This window comes from Marmota monax, unplaced genomic scaffold, assembly GCF_021218885.2.
Source record: "Marmota monax isolate L192 unplaced genomic scaffold, Marmota_monax_Labrador192_F-V1.1 WCK01_AAM20220418_F8-fsc00031, whole genome shotgun sequence".
NCBI classification, from domain to species: domain Eukaryota; kingdom Metazoa; phylum Chordata; class Mammalia; order Rodentia; family Sciuridae; genus Marmota; species Marmota monax.
In genome coordinates this window covers 7688708-7706433 of record NW_026695197.1, presented here as the reverse complement: position 1 = coordinate 7706433, position 17726 = coordinate 7688708, and the positions used below count along the sequence as shown (strand labels likewise).

At 41.5% G+C, this 17726-nt stretch overlaps 1 protein-coding gene across 12 annotated transcripts in view; it reads right to left on the bottom strand.

Annotated features, from left to right (window-relative positions):
* Nucleotides 1-17726, bottom strand: part of Fhod3 (formin homology 2 domain containing 3) — a 461034-nt gene that overhangs the window by 119303 nt on the left and 324005 nt on the right. For 5 of the 12 annotated variants that reach the window (XM_046428243.2, XM_046428244.2, XM_046428246.2 and 2 more), the window contains exons 11-13: nt 9842-9922; nt 6885-7241; nt 6317-6394 (exon numbers count right to left, since the gene is read on the bottom strand). The exons of 2 other annotated variants lie outside the window; for them this stretch is intronic. In XM_046428243.2, coding sequence (XP_046284199.1) covers nt 6317-6394; nt 6885-7241; nt 9842-9922 — 516 coding nt within the window. Of the gene's footprint in view, nt 1-1019; nt 1120-6316; nt 6395-6884; nt 7242-9841; nt 9923-17726 lie in introns of all 12 variants that reach the window. 5 more of the 12 variants (XM_046428245.2, XM_046428248.2, XM_046428252.2 and 2 more) reach the window with 4 other exon arrangements.

Here is a 17726-nt window from a genome sequence, read left to right as displayed (position 1 = left end):
GCAGCTAGGCAAATCCCACTGGATACCCCTTCTTCCTGGGATTGTGAAGTCTGGTCTGCTCTACAATCTGACAAAAGCACCTATCACCAGCAGAACAGAGCAAAACACACTTCACAATACACAGAAAAGGACTTGCATGTAAAATATAGTCCCGCTTGCTTTAAATTTGGGATTTACTCAGACCTAGATTTGGGTTGCAATTCCTAATGAATCAGGAGCTGCTGGAAGTTATGTGCCATCACCCTCTGTACCCAGGGGACTTCACACAGTATGTGGACATTTTTACTTGCTCACCAAAATCACCCTCTAAGGTAAAGGTTAGCATAACTGGTATTTTACCCTCAAGGATTAAATGACTTCCAAGGGAGTGAGTTGGAACCCTAGCAGTCAGCACTCTTGCCATGTAAGGGTAACTACTTTTAATTGTTCTAAAATTACAGGTCTTACCTTTCCCTTGTAAACACATCCTTGTGCAACTGCTGGCTTCTAGGAGGAATAATCAGTGAATTTCTGGTGGTCTAATACTCTTGCCAAGTTAAATTCCTTCCATGTACCTTTATAATTTTTCTCTCTTCTGGTAGGTCCTGGATTAATTATAGCACCTTACCTTCTTATTAATTACATAGTACCACTACCTTCTGACTTACATACATTTAATCATTCGAAGGTAAAAACTAATGTGCCTAAGACAAATTGTAGAGCTTACATAACTTCTGAACCATTTTTAAGGTGTGAGTTAAAAACATTCACAGATATTTTAGAAGACATTTCTATACTTTCTCTGGGAAGCATGTTGAGGGGGTGATATGATAATAGCAACAAATCACCTCTAACAAAATATTTTGCAGTGTGAAAGATGGAGCAACCTTCTTGCCTCTGGAACTGCTTCTGTCAAGAAACGCTTCTGACTCTGCCTTTTATCTGTCCCTTCCCTTCCACTATGCTTCATCAGATCGTTTACCTTCATTTGAAGACAGTGAGCTGTCAGCAATCCTCACAGACTCACCTCTTCAACCTGCCCTCCTGGGGGTGGGGGTGAGAGATAAAGGTATGGGGGGCACACTGGGTCCAGATGAGAATCTTGAGGAGTAGAAAGACCTGTTACCAAAGTTGCTGTATCTAAAAAGTGCAGAAGTTTCACTTGGGGAGAAAAGACTGGAGGAACAGGAACAAGTCAACCCATCACCAAGTTTGAGCAAACCATCTTAATTTTTGCAAAACAGCTCAGTAAATACTGTCACTATTAGTGATTATGTAGACCACAGGGATTTACTAACTGCTTTGTTCTGATAATAGCTCATTAGAGAAGTTTCTCAAAGTCCCAAACCATTAGGCAGCAGGATTTATGAAAAAGGGTTTAAAGAAAACCCTCACATTTCCTGTCTGTTTAAATGTACATTGAAATTAATTGCTAACATAAATTAAGAATCCAAGTTATTTTCATTTGAACCATAACACAATTTCTTGCCTCTCAGGATGGTACCATGACTGTTAATTCTATCAAAGTTCTGTAGAAAACATCATACACTTGGGCCAAGGAAACTAAAATTAATCATTCCGATTTAGATACTTCTGAATCAATTTCATTCACCATCACATGCCCTGTGACAAAGGGGAAACTCTGCCCAGGCCTTCTGGACCAGCTTACTATTTACAGATACATCCAGACTTTCATCCGACAGTTCTCCTGAACCAAAGTTATAGCCATTATGCTTACATGGGCTTTGATCATTTCCATGTCATCTGTGACAAGTGGAATTTCAGCATTTATAAAATTCTGGAGCTGTCTTCAGAACAGATGCCCTTCGGCAGTTTTTTTTTTTTTTTTTTTTTGCTGTCATTATTCAGAATTAGCAGAAAACAAATCATTATTTGGAGCCCTTTTATGGGACCAGACACCCATGATTCGTTACAAATGATAAGGTTTGAGAGCTTTGTCTCTCAGCCTACCTGGGCACAGGGCAAGGTCAGCTCCTTACTCTCAACTGTTTAGGGGTACTGTGTTAGGGTGTGTGGAACCCTAAAGGTCACTATGATAAATGTGCAACTGAAATTAGTATTAACCCTTCTGAAAAGCAATTTGACTTCAAAGTGTATATATCCTTGAAGAGCATAATTCTACTTTGGGGACCTAATGTAATGAAATGGCATCATGGTTATTTATACACTAAAAGTGACATGCAGGAAACTATTCACTGGAACACATTATTTAGACCGTGGTTAACTAACCAATCAGGTTCAATGCAGGAATGGCTAAGGAAATCCAATATTATTTACTGATAATCATTTTAATGGTTCTGTAATATTCTATCTTGCGATAATGTGGAAAATGTTGACATATAAGCTGAATGAAAATATCAGGATATGAAACTGTAGTGTCTGATCACAACTGTATAAAAATACTCTCAAAAGTAAAAAGCTATGAGTTAACAATGTAAACATAGGACCTCTATTTTAAAAAGGAGAATAGAGATGAAATTTCAGTTTCCAAAAAGAACGAACATTATCATAATAAAAATGAGAATATTTCTATTCCTCAAATCCTGTGCTGACGACTTGGGTCAGCTTGGCTATAGCCCTTTGTTTATTTGGTGTCACATGTTGGGCATGTGCTCTGGGTCAGACACGCTGCCAGGTAGGTGGAGACTCGCCACACAGTTTCACCCCGCTGTCCTACCGTGTTAACACATCACTTTCGTGGACCTGGTTTCTGGGCATTTTTCTTTTCCCCTCTTTAAAAACCTAACATTCCACAGGTCCAGCAGATTAACTGCTTCTCCAAGTGAGCATTAATTTGATTTTTCATGAGGCCACGGAGAAGCCAGAACAATGAAAAGACCATAAAAAGGAGAGAAGGGAGGAGAAAAGCTCATAAGCAAAAGCAAAAAAAGAAAAAGAAAAAGGCAGAGAACAGAGCTGCCGTGAGGAAGGGAACGAGGAGCCAGAGCCTCCAGGGACGAGGCTGGGCTGCCTCCACTGTGCACCAACTCCAGCCTGGACAAGTGCCAGCTGTCTGGACGCTCAGTTTGTTGTCCCTCCCCAGCAGCTGAAACAATCCCCCCTGACCACAAGTGTTCATCCTGCAGAATGTTTTAACAGGATCGCGTTGCTAAAATTGCTTCAATGACGTTATGGAAATAAAACAAGCATAATGTGTTTTTCCCTCCTTTGGTTTTTCTAATGACTAAGCAATTAATTCAAATATGTTATCGTCTGCCCAAGTTTGCTTCTCAATTTCAGCCAAGTTAACTGGATCAGACAACTCCACTGTTCAGCGTTTTTACATATAAGTCCGGGAGGGTTCCTTATGACTAACGGGTGGGTCTCTTACACAACCTATTCAACTGCAGTCAACTACTGAGCAGTCAAATCTGTGGCCACACAGGCCTATGAAAAGCACAGCAAGTGAACATCAGAAAATTCAATAAGCACAATATTTATACAGTCTTGAAATTCTCATCAGATCAATTGTAAACTTTGCTCAGTTAAACCAACATCGTTCTTCATTTCACAAGGACGGAGCTGCATTTCAGGGTACAAGCATACTCGACTGGGTAACTCATGTCCCTACTGCTCTCACTCCCCATGTCTGTACATAGTGGTGAAGACTGGAGACCATAGGAGAAAGGACCTGGGGCCTGGGTAAGCCCCATCAGAAGCAGAGACCATCACCAGAAAGTCCAGGATCACTGACGTGGTTTACACCCTGCCAGGAAAGATGAGGTTGCCAAAGTTATCTTTTCCTGGTCAAAGGAACAGCTCCTAAAGTGCACATAGGCACTGTTCTGATGAGCACCAGGAGTCATTTTTGATTCATTCCTTAAAACTGTGGATGATCACCACAATCCCAGGATTTGGGGAGGGTGGGGGTACCAGGGATTGAACTCAGGGGCACTTAATCACTGAGCCACATCCTCAACCCTTTTTACATTTTAGAGTCAATATCTTGCCAAGTTGCTTAGTGCCTTGCTAAGTTGCTGAGGCTGGCTTTGAACTCATGATCCTCCTGCTTCAGCCTCCCAAGCTGCTGGGATTGCAGGTGTGCATCACTGCACCTGGCCAATCCCAGGATTTTGAACTTGGAATAGACCAATAGATAACCAGTAGTTTTGAGGTATTTCAAACTCAAAGCAGTATGGAGCTTTGGAAAACTTGGAATGGAACCACCATTTAATCCATCTATCCCTCTCCTCAGTCTATACCCAAAGGACTTAAAAACAGCTTACTACAGGGACACAGCCACATCAATGTTTATAGCAGCACAATTCACAATAGCTAACCTGTGAAACCAACCTAGATGCCCTTCAGTAGATGAATGGATTAGAAAATGTGGTATATATACACAATGAAATATTACTCAACAATAAAAGAGAATAAAATCATGGCATTTGCAGGTAAATGGATCGAGATGGAGAAGATAATGTTAAGTGAAGTTATCCAATCCCCCAAATACAAATGGCGAATGTTTTCTGATATAAGGTGACTGACTCATAGTAGGGAGGGGGAGTATGGGAGGAATAGACAAATTCTAGACAGGGCAGAGGGGTAGAAGGGGAAGGGAGGGGGCAGGGGCTTAGCAATGATGGTGGATTGTGATGGACATTATTATCCGAAGTACATGTATGAAGACATGGATTTGTGTGAACATACTTTATATACAATCAGATGAAAAATTGTGTTCTACATGTGTAATAAGAATTGTGATGCATTTCACTGTCCTGTATTTAAAAAATAAAAGCAATTAAAAAAAAACTTACCTTATGAGAAGCAGGAGAAAAACTCTGCTGTAACCCCCAGAGGAATACAAAGCCATCATGGAAACAAGGGGAAATGGATTTTCAGATTCACTAGCTCCAGCGCTACTCTTCCTACTGTGGATCTGCTTGAGCCACCCCAAAGGACTTCCCCAACATTTGCTTTCCACTTTTAGAAAGAAGAAACCTCAAGTGGGTGGTGGCCAAATGGGCCACTGCCTTGTAGACTCCAGGGGGCCAAGCAGAGGTAGAACTTGGGAAAGCAACTAGTCCCACAGGAATTCTTAGAGGGAGACGATGGTGCTATATCTATCCAGGGACAAATTCAGAGCAAGGCTTCATGCCTGACCTCCATCTACCTGCACACATACCTGAGCCCCTGGAGAGAGATGGCTATCACAGGGACACAGATGAGCTGGCTTGTTTGAATTGAAACATGAAGCCAGGCTACTTCTGATGGAAATTAGATATCATTTGACGGAGGACTGGTTCTGCCAATTAGGTATATATAGATGTTTTAGTAACTGAGTGAGTGACATCTGAAGGTTTTGACAAAAATCAACCCATACCCCATAGACAAATTACACCCTTTACAACGATTGAAACTTATGATTAAAAATGGTTTAGACGGGCTACTTAAAACTTCAAGATTCAAAAATCTTTTAGATTATAGGTAAGCAAGTGACCACAGATTACTCCTCCTATTTATTAGATGGAAGGTCTGATAACCCTGGAGATTGGTCATTTTCATGGTGTGAAACAGCCACCCTCCAGGTTCAGGTTTTATAAGGCTTCGTTTAAAATGAGGTACAGCTTCTTGCCAGGCACCCAGGCTCAGGGCCCCCCAAATACAGGCCTCTGTTGAAAGTTCTGATAAGGATCTGCCCAAAGACCCCTGGCAGAGGTATGGCAAGCCCAGAGCAGACAGCAACAGATTGCTAGAGACAGCCAGTGATTCAAGGCTCAGGTGAGGACCCAGTTGTGGAACAGGCTGTCTGTTCTCCCACTCGCTAGCTGAGTGACTCGGGTTAAACTGCTTAGCCTCTCTATGCCCCCAGTTTCCTCTCCACAAATAAGGGATCATCATAGAACCTATTTAAGAGTTAAGTGGTACTTGAAAGTACTAATTTCATGGAAAACACAGGGCCTGGCTTGTAATAAATGTTAATTATTATTATTCTAACGTGAGGTGGCCAATCAGAATGATCAACTATCGATTGCAGACAACTGTTTGAAATATACAATCCCATTGTTCCCCAGTTCTCTACCCCAGCAGAGAGCTCCTAATTCAGACAATAATGAAGAGCATTCATATGGCAAACATCAGTTAAACTTACCAGTGATTGGACTTGTGCATCTCCATCCCTATTGCCAGTAAGATTTCTTATTATATAACTTATTTAAATGATCATGGTTAAGTAGTGTAATTATATCAAGGCCCCATGAAGTGGCTCAAACTGTAATTGTGTGTCATCAACTAGCAATCTTTGAGACGAAAAACGCATATATTAGAAAACAGACAGCTACAGAATAGGGAAAGGAGGAAATAGTAAGACACCCACCTATTAGAAGAGAAAGACCGGAAGTTGTAAGGCTCCGAAGCAGTGTGTGTGTTCCAAGGAGAAGAGTCAGGGGAACTGCTGAAGGAAGGAAAACCCACTCACCAAGCTGTATGGAGGGGGAAGCACTTCCCCCTGCCTGCTGTTCAAAAGTTCTCCATGCTGATGGATGGGTGGGTGTGAGATGGATAGATTTTGACAGACTGTTTAAAAATCCATCGTTTGCAATTATATTAAAACAAAAGATCTTTTTAGTTCAAACACATGACAGTTTTCCTTTGCATTTTATCTACAGTGATTTTATTTTTTGGTGGTTCAGCAAGTTGAACCTAGCTCCTGATACGTGCAAGGCACATATACACTATGTCACTGAGCTATACCCCCAGGTCCTCTGCCTCTTATATAAATACTTGTCACTGATCAGTCAGTGGTCAGGGATTTAGTTTAGGCTACATCTGTCCGCTCTGACTACACCCCACAAGCTGGGCAGAAGACATGTCACAGAATGCAATTAAGGTGCTGTGTTCTCCCCCAGGTTAACCTCAAAAGGGCCCCACACGGGCAAATCTACCTGTTCTCCTTCTGCGGTTCTGCTTCCTTCTCCTTGGTGGGTAAGGGAGAATCCTCAAAGTCATAGGAGAAGAGGTGGAAGGGGCTGTGGGGCACGTAGGGCAGCTTGTCTGTGGTTGGCGACACCTTCAGTGTGGTGGAGGGGGGCCGAGAAGCTGAGGCAGGATTGGGGGGTGGCAGGAGGGCAGGCCGGGTGGCCTCAAGCCCAGAGGATGCTCTGTGCAGGAGATTCCCTGCTGCTGTGCTGGTTGGGATCCGTTTTTCCTGTAAGGTGTCACTTGAGGTGTCTGGGAGCGCCGAACTCTGGGGAGCAGTACCCTTCTCAGTGGTGCCCTGCTCTAAGGCAGGACTGGTATCTCTGTTGGCCCGGCAGGAGAGGGAGGCAGGAGAGGGAAGAAATTTGGGAAAAAAGAATCAAAGTTAGAGAGAGAAAGAAAGACATATGTAAAACCCACTCTGTGGTAGCCATTGACTCCAGTTCCAGCTGTGTTTCTTGAGCACAGGATCAACACCCATCACCAGAAGCTTCAGATTGTCTGTCACTCTTGGCCCCTGGATTGCCCAGTTGGTTGGCTGGGGGTTAGAGGTGCAGGGAAGCATCTCCCAGAACAAGTCTGGGCTCTGGGCTCTGGGAGGGATTTGTGAGAATCTTGAAGGCTCTCCTGCGTCACTCCCTGCTGCTTGTGTTGGCACTTGAATTTCCACAGTTTGAACTTCATCTATTTGTCTTGGTCAAATAGAGGATCTGTCCTCCTGCTAAAAAGCCCAACCTTGAAGTATCCAAAAGGCCTATCTATAACTGCTTTCAGAGCCTTTTTTTGAAACAGGTATAGAGAGGAGAAAAAAAGAAACGCCCATGAGGAATGAGAGCCAAGGAGGTGGTGTAGGGATGAGGGGAGAGATTTCATGCACTGCACTCTCTAGTGCCTGTCACCAAGCCTTCAACATCTGGGCTTCTCCAGAAAGGCCCAGTTATAGACCACGGGTCCCACACACATAGACCCAAGTGGTAACTATGGGTGGTGGTGGACGCTTGTTCATTTGATTATGATAATCAATATACAATGTATAGACACATCAAGTCATCATATGGTATGCCTTAAACATCCTCAATTAAAAAAAAATCTTCCTATCTTTGGGGACTGGCTTTGGTAACTTGAATACTTTAACACATACCTTTACCACCTGAGAAATGGGGTTAGAGTCCACAATTTTCAAAACCAGAGCCCTCTCCAGGAGAGCCTGACTCCCAGTCATGAGCTTTGAACTGTTTCCTTTCCTACCTCCAGTTCAGAGATGCACCTGTCTAAAGGGGAAGTTTTCCTTGGGTTGATGGGAGGAGCTCACACTGCCATGCTATGGAGTGCATAGCACCATGGGAACACGGGCGTGAGCATGTAGTAAGTAGGATCCAGCAGGAAGACAGAGCAGGAGGGAGATCAGCCCTGCATAAGTGGCAATCTCTTCTGGCACTTTAAGTTTCCACTAAGTAGCAACATCTAGATCAAAGTTAATGCACACGTAGGTATTATGATTAAACTCCATGTTTAATGTGCACATTTTTATTTCCTAAAATTGAAAGGCCTAACTAGTCTCTGATGAAGGACGCCCTCCAGCATCACTTCAAGAACTAAGGTGAATAATCATCTACCTGCGAAGACAACAATCCTAGGCGAAGGCAGCACATCATCACTAGGGATGTCTCTGAAGTTTGCCCTTTTCAGCAAGATTATTCTAGCCAGTCTACAGGTCCTGAACCATGTGAATATCTGCTTGTCTTTGGATGAGACTAAACACTCACTCTTAAGCACACTTGGAGTCATACTAGTCTATTTATAAGAGTCTACATACTTTCCTGTGACTCATTTTCAAAGTAAAGTGTACTGTCAACCAAACTTCCTTCCCAGAGGACCCATAACTAACCTGGTACATCAGCATGGGCCATGGGCTGTTTCCTGCTGACCCTCCTCCCCTCTAATGTATGTGACTAATTTTCTATCATTTCTTTCTTCTGTCCACATCCTGCTAGGTTTTTTGCAGATATTTCAAAGGGGGAGGGGAGGCACTCATTAGTTTCTTGGTTTGGAGAGGAGTCAGTGATGCTGGGAAATGGTAGAAAACTCAGAGACAAAGACTTACACATGCACAGACAGCCCAGCAGATGAGGGACCCCATGAACATTGAGGTTGACAAGAGAAATATTTTGCTCTAATTCATCTAAGATCCTTTTGATTTTGCTCATTTGTAGAAAAAAATGTTAATTTGCAATGGCAACCAACTAAATGAAGGAAGCCATTCGATTTCAGAATAATTTTTGAATACTGGAAAATGACATCCTTTTTTTAAATAAAAAATTTTTGAGAAAATGGATACAAGTTTTTAAAACATTACAAGGTACCTGAAGACAGAAAAAAAAAAAAAAGCACTTTACTGAGGTGAACAGAGGACAGCAAACTCACCCCAAAGTCTGCACAACTATGTTAGTGATTCTGGGCATAAAAAATACCAGAGTGAAAAATATTCCTGTCTGGTTGGATAAAAAAATCATACGTGAATCATTAACACAGTACTCATCCACACACATTATCTAACATTGTATTAGCAAAATCAGCAGGAGGAAGGAAACACACATCTTACATGCTAACAGACCTAAAATCTTAAAGATGGGTCGTTTCAGTCATTGTCAATCTGGTTGAACTAAAGCACTTAGGGAGGGAAGAATAGGAGAAAACCAATTGCATAATTTTTCCATAAATTATGGAAGGCAGGAGTTGAATTACAAAGTGCTATTCTCAAATGAAAATGTGCTCAGTTATTTCCACAAGATTAGTCATTCTGTGGTTCCGTGCACAGGGTAAGTGCAGGGGCGGAGATTACTAAAAGGGGTGGCAGCAAACTGTTGTTAAGGAGGAGACTTAGGTGTTCAGTGTGAGCCTGGGAGGGTTCAACCCTTGGTACCTGTCCTTGCCCTGGCACTGGGCATCGTCCTCTCTCTCCTCCTCTGAATTGGGTTCCGTGACTGGTTCCTCCTCCTCATCCCTGAGACAATGCCAGGAAGAGAGAAAGGCACACAGAGACAAGATGGAAAAAGCAAGATGAGCATTACAGACAGAGATGAGACAAAGCAGCAGGTCCAGCTGGCCGAAATGAAAAGGAGCGTTCTCGATCTGTTAGGAGAGTGAGTTCTGAGACGAGGAACGTTACTTGTGGGGAAGAGACACCATAACCCAGAAGAGGTCAAATTTCTTGGTCAAGTTGACCGGATCCCACTACCTTGCACAACATCCTGCCCGCCGCTACCCCCACCATGGGACTCTGAGCCTCCTATGTGGTTTCCCCTTCATACAGAATCATCATGTTCTTGGTGATGACCAGTTCCTCACATTTTCATCATATCCCTCTTGGTTAGCAACCATCCAGGAGCAGGTCAATCTGGCATTAACTAACCCTGTGGCGGACATACAACTTTGGATGGCCTCTCCTCATTCTCAATGTGGGGTTCCAGGGAAGCCGATCCACCTGCTCTTCGAGGGAGGGTACACATATTAGGTGAAGTTTCTCCTGGTGCTTTCAGGAATAACTCACACCACCCTGAGTCTGGAGCTGCCTGAACCTTCTGATGGGAGAAGGTGGCCTATACAAAAGCCCATTAAAGAAAAGCAAGGCTGAAAAGGGAAGAGGAGAATGTAGCTCTGCTATAGCCTTTCACAGACTATCTTAAGCAAAAAAAAAAAAAAAAGAAGAAGAATTTAAGTTAGGTTTTATCCTTGCAGCTAAATGTGTATAAACTAAAGATTCTGATAGCTGTGTCATTACCCTCCTTCAGTCTCAGCCCAGACAACATCTGACTTACATGGCTGTCCTTGGAGAATACCTGAGCAATGCCCTGCCGGGCTTCTCAATCCCTTGCCTTCCTGAACTGCAGGGATCTTTGCCTTTTCTCATATCAGCCCTTTACACTTTGGATCTCAACATACAGAACTAGTCCACCAGGATATTCGGCCATCCTCCTCCCCAACCACAGCAGCCACCCACCCAAATCCTTCACCTGCATAGAATACCTGTCTCTTCTATCTGCCTACCATCATCTTCCTGCCTTCAGGCATCACTTTATCAAGATGTTCAACCCCTCTGCACCGTTCTCCTTCAGCTGTTTTTATTACTGAAGTATAAAATATGTACACAAATCACTGAGCTTTCACAAAATTCCCTCTTCTAATCAGCACCCCCTTCACAGCCCGTTTCAGTTGCTTCCATTCCCCCAACTTGTATCAAAGAGCATGAGTTATTTGCTTGCTTTTCTTATCTAAAAGGAATCATACTGTGTGTAGTTTCGTTTGTTCAACATCTTACTTGTAGGATTCATCTATATGGTTGTGTGTATTTAAATACCAGGCATTCTCATTAATACATAGAACGATCCTATGTATTAGTGAATATAGGACAGTTTAGTTATCCTGAATATACCACAGTTTTGTTATCCATGCCACTGCAGATGATATTTGGGTACTTTTCAGTTTTGTTATTTTAAATAATGCCTATTATGAACATTATAACGCATGACTTCTAATGAACATGTGAATTTATTGCTGTGCTGAATACATCCAAAGACAGGATTTGGGGGTCATAAGATATGCTCGAGTTCATCTTTATTATTTTTTAAATGATAAGGCTAATTTACACTTCCATATATATGAGTATTCTGGTTTTCCACATCCTTAAGATTTAATATTTTGTTTATTTTAGCCATCTGAACTGTGCTGTTTTCTTGTGGTTTTAGTTTGCTTTCTCAGATGACTAATGAATTTGGGCACATAGTCATACTTTTAATGTCCATTTGGGTATCTCCTTTTTTGAAGTATCTTGCCTATTTTTTCAAAACTAGATTGACTTTTCTTTTACACTTGAAGTTTTTACATAATTTGAATATAAGCCCTCTGGCATTTATATATGTTACAAACATCTTTTCCCTGTGTTGCCTTTGTGATTGCTTCATGATGTCCTTTTAAATGAGTAGAAGTTATTAATCTTAACAAGGTCCTATTATTTATCAGTGCTTTTGTGCACTGTGTTCTAAATTTTTTTATTCTACAAAAAAAATCAGCATACTCTAGTGATACATGCATATCAATGTTTATAGCAGTGCAATTCATAATAGCCAAGTTATGGAACCAGCCCAGGTGCCCGTCAATAGAAAATGTGGCATATGTACACAATGGAATTCTACTCAGCCATAAAGAATGAAATTATGTCATTTGCTGGTAAATGGATGAAATGGAGAACATTATGCTAAGTGAAATAAGTCAAAGTCAAGTCTCAGACTCAAAGTCAAGGGTCCAATGTTCTCTGGTATGCAGAAGTTAGAGAAAGGAATTTTTTTTTTTTTTTTAAGGTGAGGATCCCAAACAGTGGCATAGAGGAAAGGAATTGAAGGTAAGAAGGGATAGAAAAGGGGAAGAACAGAGGAGAGAAACAGACCACATTTTTCTAAGTACATGTATGAGTATATTACAGTGAATTCTACCTTTATGTGTATCTATAGAGCACCAAGATAAAGGAAGGAAGGAGGGAAGACCAGTAGAGAAGAGGAAGGGGAGTATGGTTAGAGAGGAGGGGAGGAAAAGTGGTAGTAGTAGAGATTAAAGTGGAGCAAATTATGTTACGTACAGATATGAACACATCAAAATGAACCTCACTACTATGTATAACTATCATACTAATAAAAACTGACATTTTTCTTGCTTATATCAAGGTTCTAAAGCTATTCTGTCCAATACTTTTCTATGTATTTATCAATATGATCTTCCCCCTTTTTCTAAGATGTAAGAAATTACAACTGCATTTTTTAAAACTATTAAACCAAACCTGTGTACACCAGGACAAACCCCACTTCATTGGAATCTATTATCCTCTCTGTGAGGTTGGGTTCTGAGCTGTAATCCCCATTCCTTAAAATGTGTAAAGTTTTGAAATCAGTCACACAGGCTTCAATACAGAGGCTGGTAGGGGGACCAGCTGCGGAAACGAAGAGGAAGGGATGGACCTGGAACAGGATTAAAACAGATGATTCAGTTGAACCTGGTGACCAATTAGATGTGGCAGAAAGGAAGAGGGAAGCCCCGACAAAATCTCATGGCCATGTCTCAGGAACCTGGCTGGCAGGACCTCCATCGGAAGCAAGGAGACCAGGTGAACAATGAGGGTGGCATGCCTCCTGTAATGTCAGAGCCCTAACTATACATTTCATCTGTTGTTCCAAAAAAATGGCACAGCATGCCCTCACAGCCGCCCCTTACCAGCCACAGTCCTTGTCTCCTCCATTTCAATAGCACCAACCTCAAACTGTCCTCACCACCTCTAGCCTGAAGCCACCTTCCCTTAGCTTCATCAGGCATTCGCAGATGTTATTACTTCCAGTCTACCCAGAAAGCACTTGACCTTGCCAACTCCATGGGTCTCTCCTCTTTAAATCAAAACACTGTACCCCACCCTCCAAAATGACTTGATTCCATTTACTAACCCAGGTGTGGTTGGAGAAGTTCTCAGCCAGGTTGCTTGGTTTGCTCTCCAGCCCACCACTTCCCAGCTGCACCCATGTGGGGTAGATCAGTACCGGACTCCTGAGAGGACTGCACTAATATGCAAAAGACTTGGCTCACAGTAAGCACATCAGCTTGTCTTAGCTGTTAACTAGGATCATCTTTGTCTCCATCATCTTCAGGCCCTGAGGACAAATCTAACCTCCCCCACCAACACCACTCAGCTTCATGGCCCCAAGACAGAAGGCACAGTCCTCTGTGAGCCTTTCGCACCATGGATAGCAACACTTTCCCTTTTGTGACCTCCACTTATGTTACCCGTTTTTCCCATTCTTCACCCTCCAATATAGCTACCTTGACCTACATCATAAGCTCTTTGGGATCCATATTCTCAACTCCTATGATAAATAGCAAGGTTACATCATACACTTGTCACATGACTATCACTAGCGACCGGCCAGGACTAGTGGCTGGGAAACCTTCCCTTGGGATCCTTTTTATTGAAAGCAATTCAAGATTTGAGGCAACTCAAAGGCACAGAGTTTCCAAAGTTAATTTAACTTTCTAAAATTTGGGTCTCAGGTTAATGTCATGTCTCAGGCTTCAAAAACACAAGCATGATATAAAACACATCATGATCTAAAAGTGGCGCTGCTATACCCAAAGGTAGCAGTTCTGAACCAGGTCAATTCTGTGTCCCCTACCTGTCCCCACTCCAATCCTCCATGGGATATTCATTAATGCCTAGGGACATTTTTAGTTGTCACCTCTGGGTGGAAGGGAGCTACCGACTAGTGGTAGAAGACAAGGCAGAAACACCCTACCATGCATAGGACAGTCCCACAGCAGAGGATTATTGGGTGCAAAATGTCAACAGTGCCAAGGTTGAGAAACCTTCCCTTGGGATCCTGAAGTGCATGTAGAGTCTAAGAATGTTCTCAGTGGTGCTACTTGGAATTGTCAAAAGCTGAAAATGACCCAAATGCCCATCAATGGAAAAAATGAAAGAATGTGATCTACTCCAGGTGGTAAAAAATGGATGACGGCTTCCTATGACGATGCATATGACCAAAAAAAAAAAATATGGAGGAAAAGAAGGCCAAACGAACACACAAGGCACATTTTTTTTTAAAAGTTAAAAAATGCAGAGTTGTATAATACGTTATTTACATATATCTACATAAGATAATGCTAATAAATAAAAACATGAGTCTACAATAAACATATTTAGGAATGTTGGTACCAGGCCTAGGGATGGGAGAGTGAGCAGAAAGGGATAAATTTGGGGTAATGCTGTAGTTTTTAATTAGGTCAGAGTCTGATATTCTTTATATTAATATTCTGTAAAATAAATCCAAATCCATATAATTAGGATGTTTTTAAAAGTAAGTCATTAGTTACACATGACAGTACAAAAAAAAATGAAGAAAAAAAAAAGTCATGCCAGGCAAGGTGGTGTACTCTTGTAATCCAAGCAGCCTGGGAGGTTGCAGCAGAAGGATCACAAGTTCAAAGCCAGCCTCAGCATCTGAACAAGGCCCTAAGTGACTCAGTGAGACCCTGTCTCTAAATAAAATACAAAATAGGTCTGGAAAGTGGCTCAGTGCTTAAGCATTCCTGGGTTCAAACCCCAGTACTAGAAATGATGATTGAACCCAGGGGTGCTTAACCACTGAGGTACATCCCCAGCCCTTTAAAAAAATATTTAGAGACAGGGTCTCACTGAGTTGCTAAGGGCAACTAGTAGTAGTAGTTAAAAAACATTTTATACACACACACACACACACACACACACACACACGCGCGCGTCAAGAAGTAAAATTTCTGAAAAAGCAAAGCAGTCCATGAGGCAGGGTCTCAACCTTCCCTTAATCAACAAATGTTTTATTGAACCTTATATGAAACATTAGCGTATAGTGGTTAAGAAAGAATCCTACCCTTGGTGTTATAGGCCCATGAGAAAGACACACACATAATTATCCCAGAAAGAATTTATCCTGGAAAATGCAAGTGTCCTGAAAGACATTCACAGTTCTATTAGAGCAAATTTGGGAGGCCAAAGATGAGTAGATATTTCAAATACCCCATTTAGTTCTGTAAAATGTACACAGCTTATATCATAATTAGATGAAAAAAATATTTCAAACATTTTGCTAAATCTGTGACAAAGTGCCTCTAAGGCTCAGTTTGCACATACTTAAAACTGCAGATTCCACATAGCCTCTCAGTGTCTCACATGTTAACTTTAAGGCTGTTTCTAGATTACCCAGGACCCAAGATCAGTTTCACAATTTCCAATTGGTGATCATGATCAGTTGTGACAAATATCTGAAGCAGTAATTTCATTTAGAAATAGTTTGGTATCCACCAAATTAAATAAAATATCCCTGAAAAGATTTGTACCAGCCAAGTGAATTAAAAGACATCTAACAAAGCCCAGCTGTTGCTGGATGTTTCCATGGTGAAAACCCAAAGTCAGACAGGAAGGTATTTATTGTCCCTGTAGCATGCAGTTTGGGAGTATAAAGAACAGCCCATGGATCCTGACATACCCAAAAAGCTGGACCATTGGCCAGCACCTCAATGCACAAGCCTTTATTTTGCTATTTTTTGTTTTAGAATCAAACATGAATGGACCCATCATGCTATTACTGCTAAAGCATGGAGTAGTTTAATACAGTGGAATTTACATCTGCAGAATGTAAACATCAATAGGAAAAACACAATTAGTAGCTGGGATTGCAGATTTGAGTGTAAAACAAATTAATCCAGTGATAGCTAGAGATTAAGAGGCCTCTGCCTACTTTTGCACATAAATTTGATTTTAATAAAATATTTTAAAAACTTGGTTCTCAGTCACAGTTATTAGTTGCTTTAAATGTCCCTGAGAGGTCTGAGAAAGAAATGAAACTAGGATAAAGGTAGACTGCAAATCTATGTGAAATCATAGAAACAGTGGGGACACAGTATAGTTCCAGGCTGAGATTGAGGAAAGAAACCATCTAGAGGACCTGCCTCAGGTCTGGCTTGAATCTGTCTCAAGACCTGGGTCAACCTAGAGGTTCTTGTATCTTACCTGTAATATAAAGTATAACAGCAGAACAGGAGCCTCCAGTTCTGAAGGGTTGTTGTAGGTGAAGAAAGGAAACTGTGAACATTAGATTTCCTCTCCTACTTCTGGAAGTTGTATAGTTATTGATCTGTGTTTTCCAATCAACTTTTTTTTAAAAAATGCAAATAGAAGTTGAACTTCCCTTATCTAAAAATGTAAAATCTACATGCTCTAAAGTCCAAAACTTTGAGCGTCCACATGACATCCCAAGCGGAAAATTCTACACCTAACCTCATGTAATAAGTCTCAGTCAAAACACAGGTGCACTAAAAATATTGAATAAAATGATCTTCGTGCAAGAAAGGCATGTACAAAACAACATAAGTGAACTTCTTGTTGAGACTTGGGTCTCATTCCCAAGATATCTCCTTAAGTAAATTCCAAAATGTGGGGAAAAAAAATTCAAAGTCCCAAACCCTTCTGTTTCCAAGAATTTTGGATAAGGGAGACACAGTCTGTAATGGCACTTCTCATACAATTTCTCCTTCTAGTGCTTTTCAGCAATGGAGAAGAGTATTTGTGAGTGTAAGCCTCTGAGAAATAAACGAGACATGATATTTCCGTATTTAAGCAGATATCAAATGTAACCACCAGGATGATGACAAACGTGTTCCAGAGTTTCAGTGTGTGGTAATCTTTTTAAATTCATGACTCAGTTTCATCCTGGAACTTCTAATTGCCTTTTCACATGCTTTGGACTTGAACTAACCACAATCCATTCTTAATATGGTAATCAAGTACAGATAATAGGACTCTATGGATAAACCCCAAACCTTGTATTTCAGCCAGGGTTCTCCCCAATAACCTCATTTTCCGTTTTCTACCCGCTTAAGTCATGCCCTTAAATTATCAACAGTAACCACACTGACTTGTTAGGGGGAGCATTTAGCTTTCTCCTTCATTGACCTTCATCTGGTGAGATGTCCATGAGGAATGAACTATATACAAACAAGATAACAGGAAGAAAAAAGAAAATCAGCAAAGAGTCAAAATTATCTGCGAAGACGATCACCAAGGAACCAGACACATGTCACCTGTCCTTGGGGTGCCTTGTACACTCACATAGTCCCCACTGTACCTTTGAACTCATCCTAGAACAGGAGTGGGATATCCAACAATAAGGCCTACTGACTCTTTCTCTAACATATGCCTCAAACCCTCCATGTCTCTCTACAACCAGTAGCAACCTCCA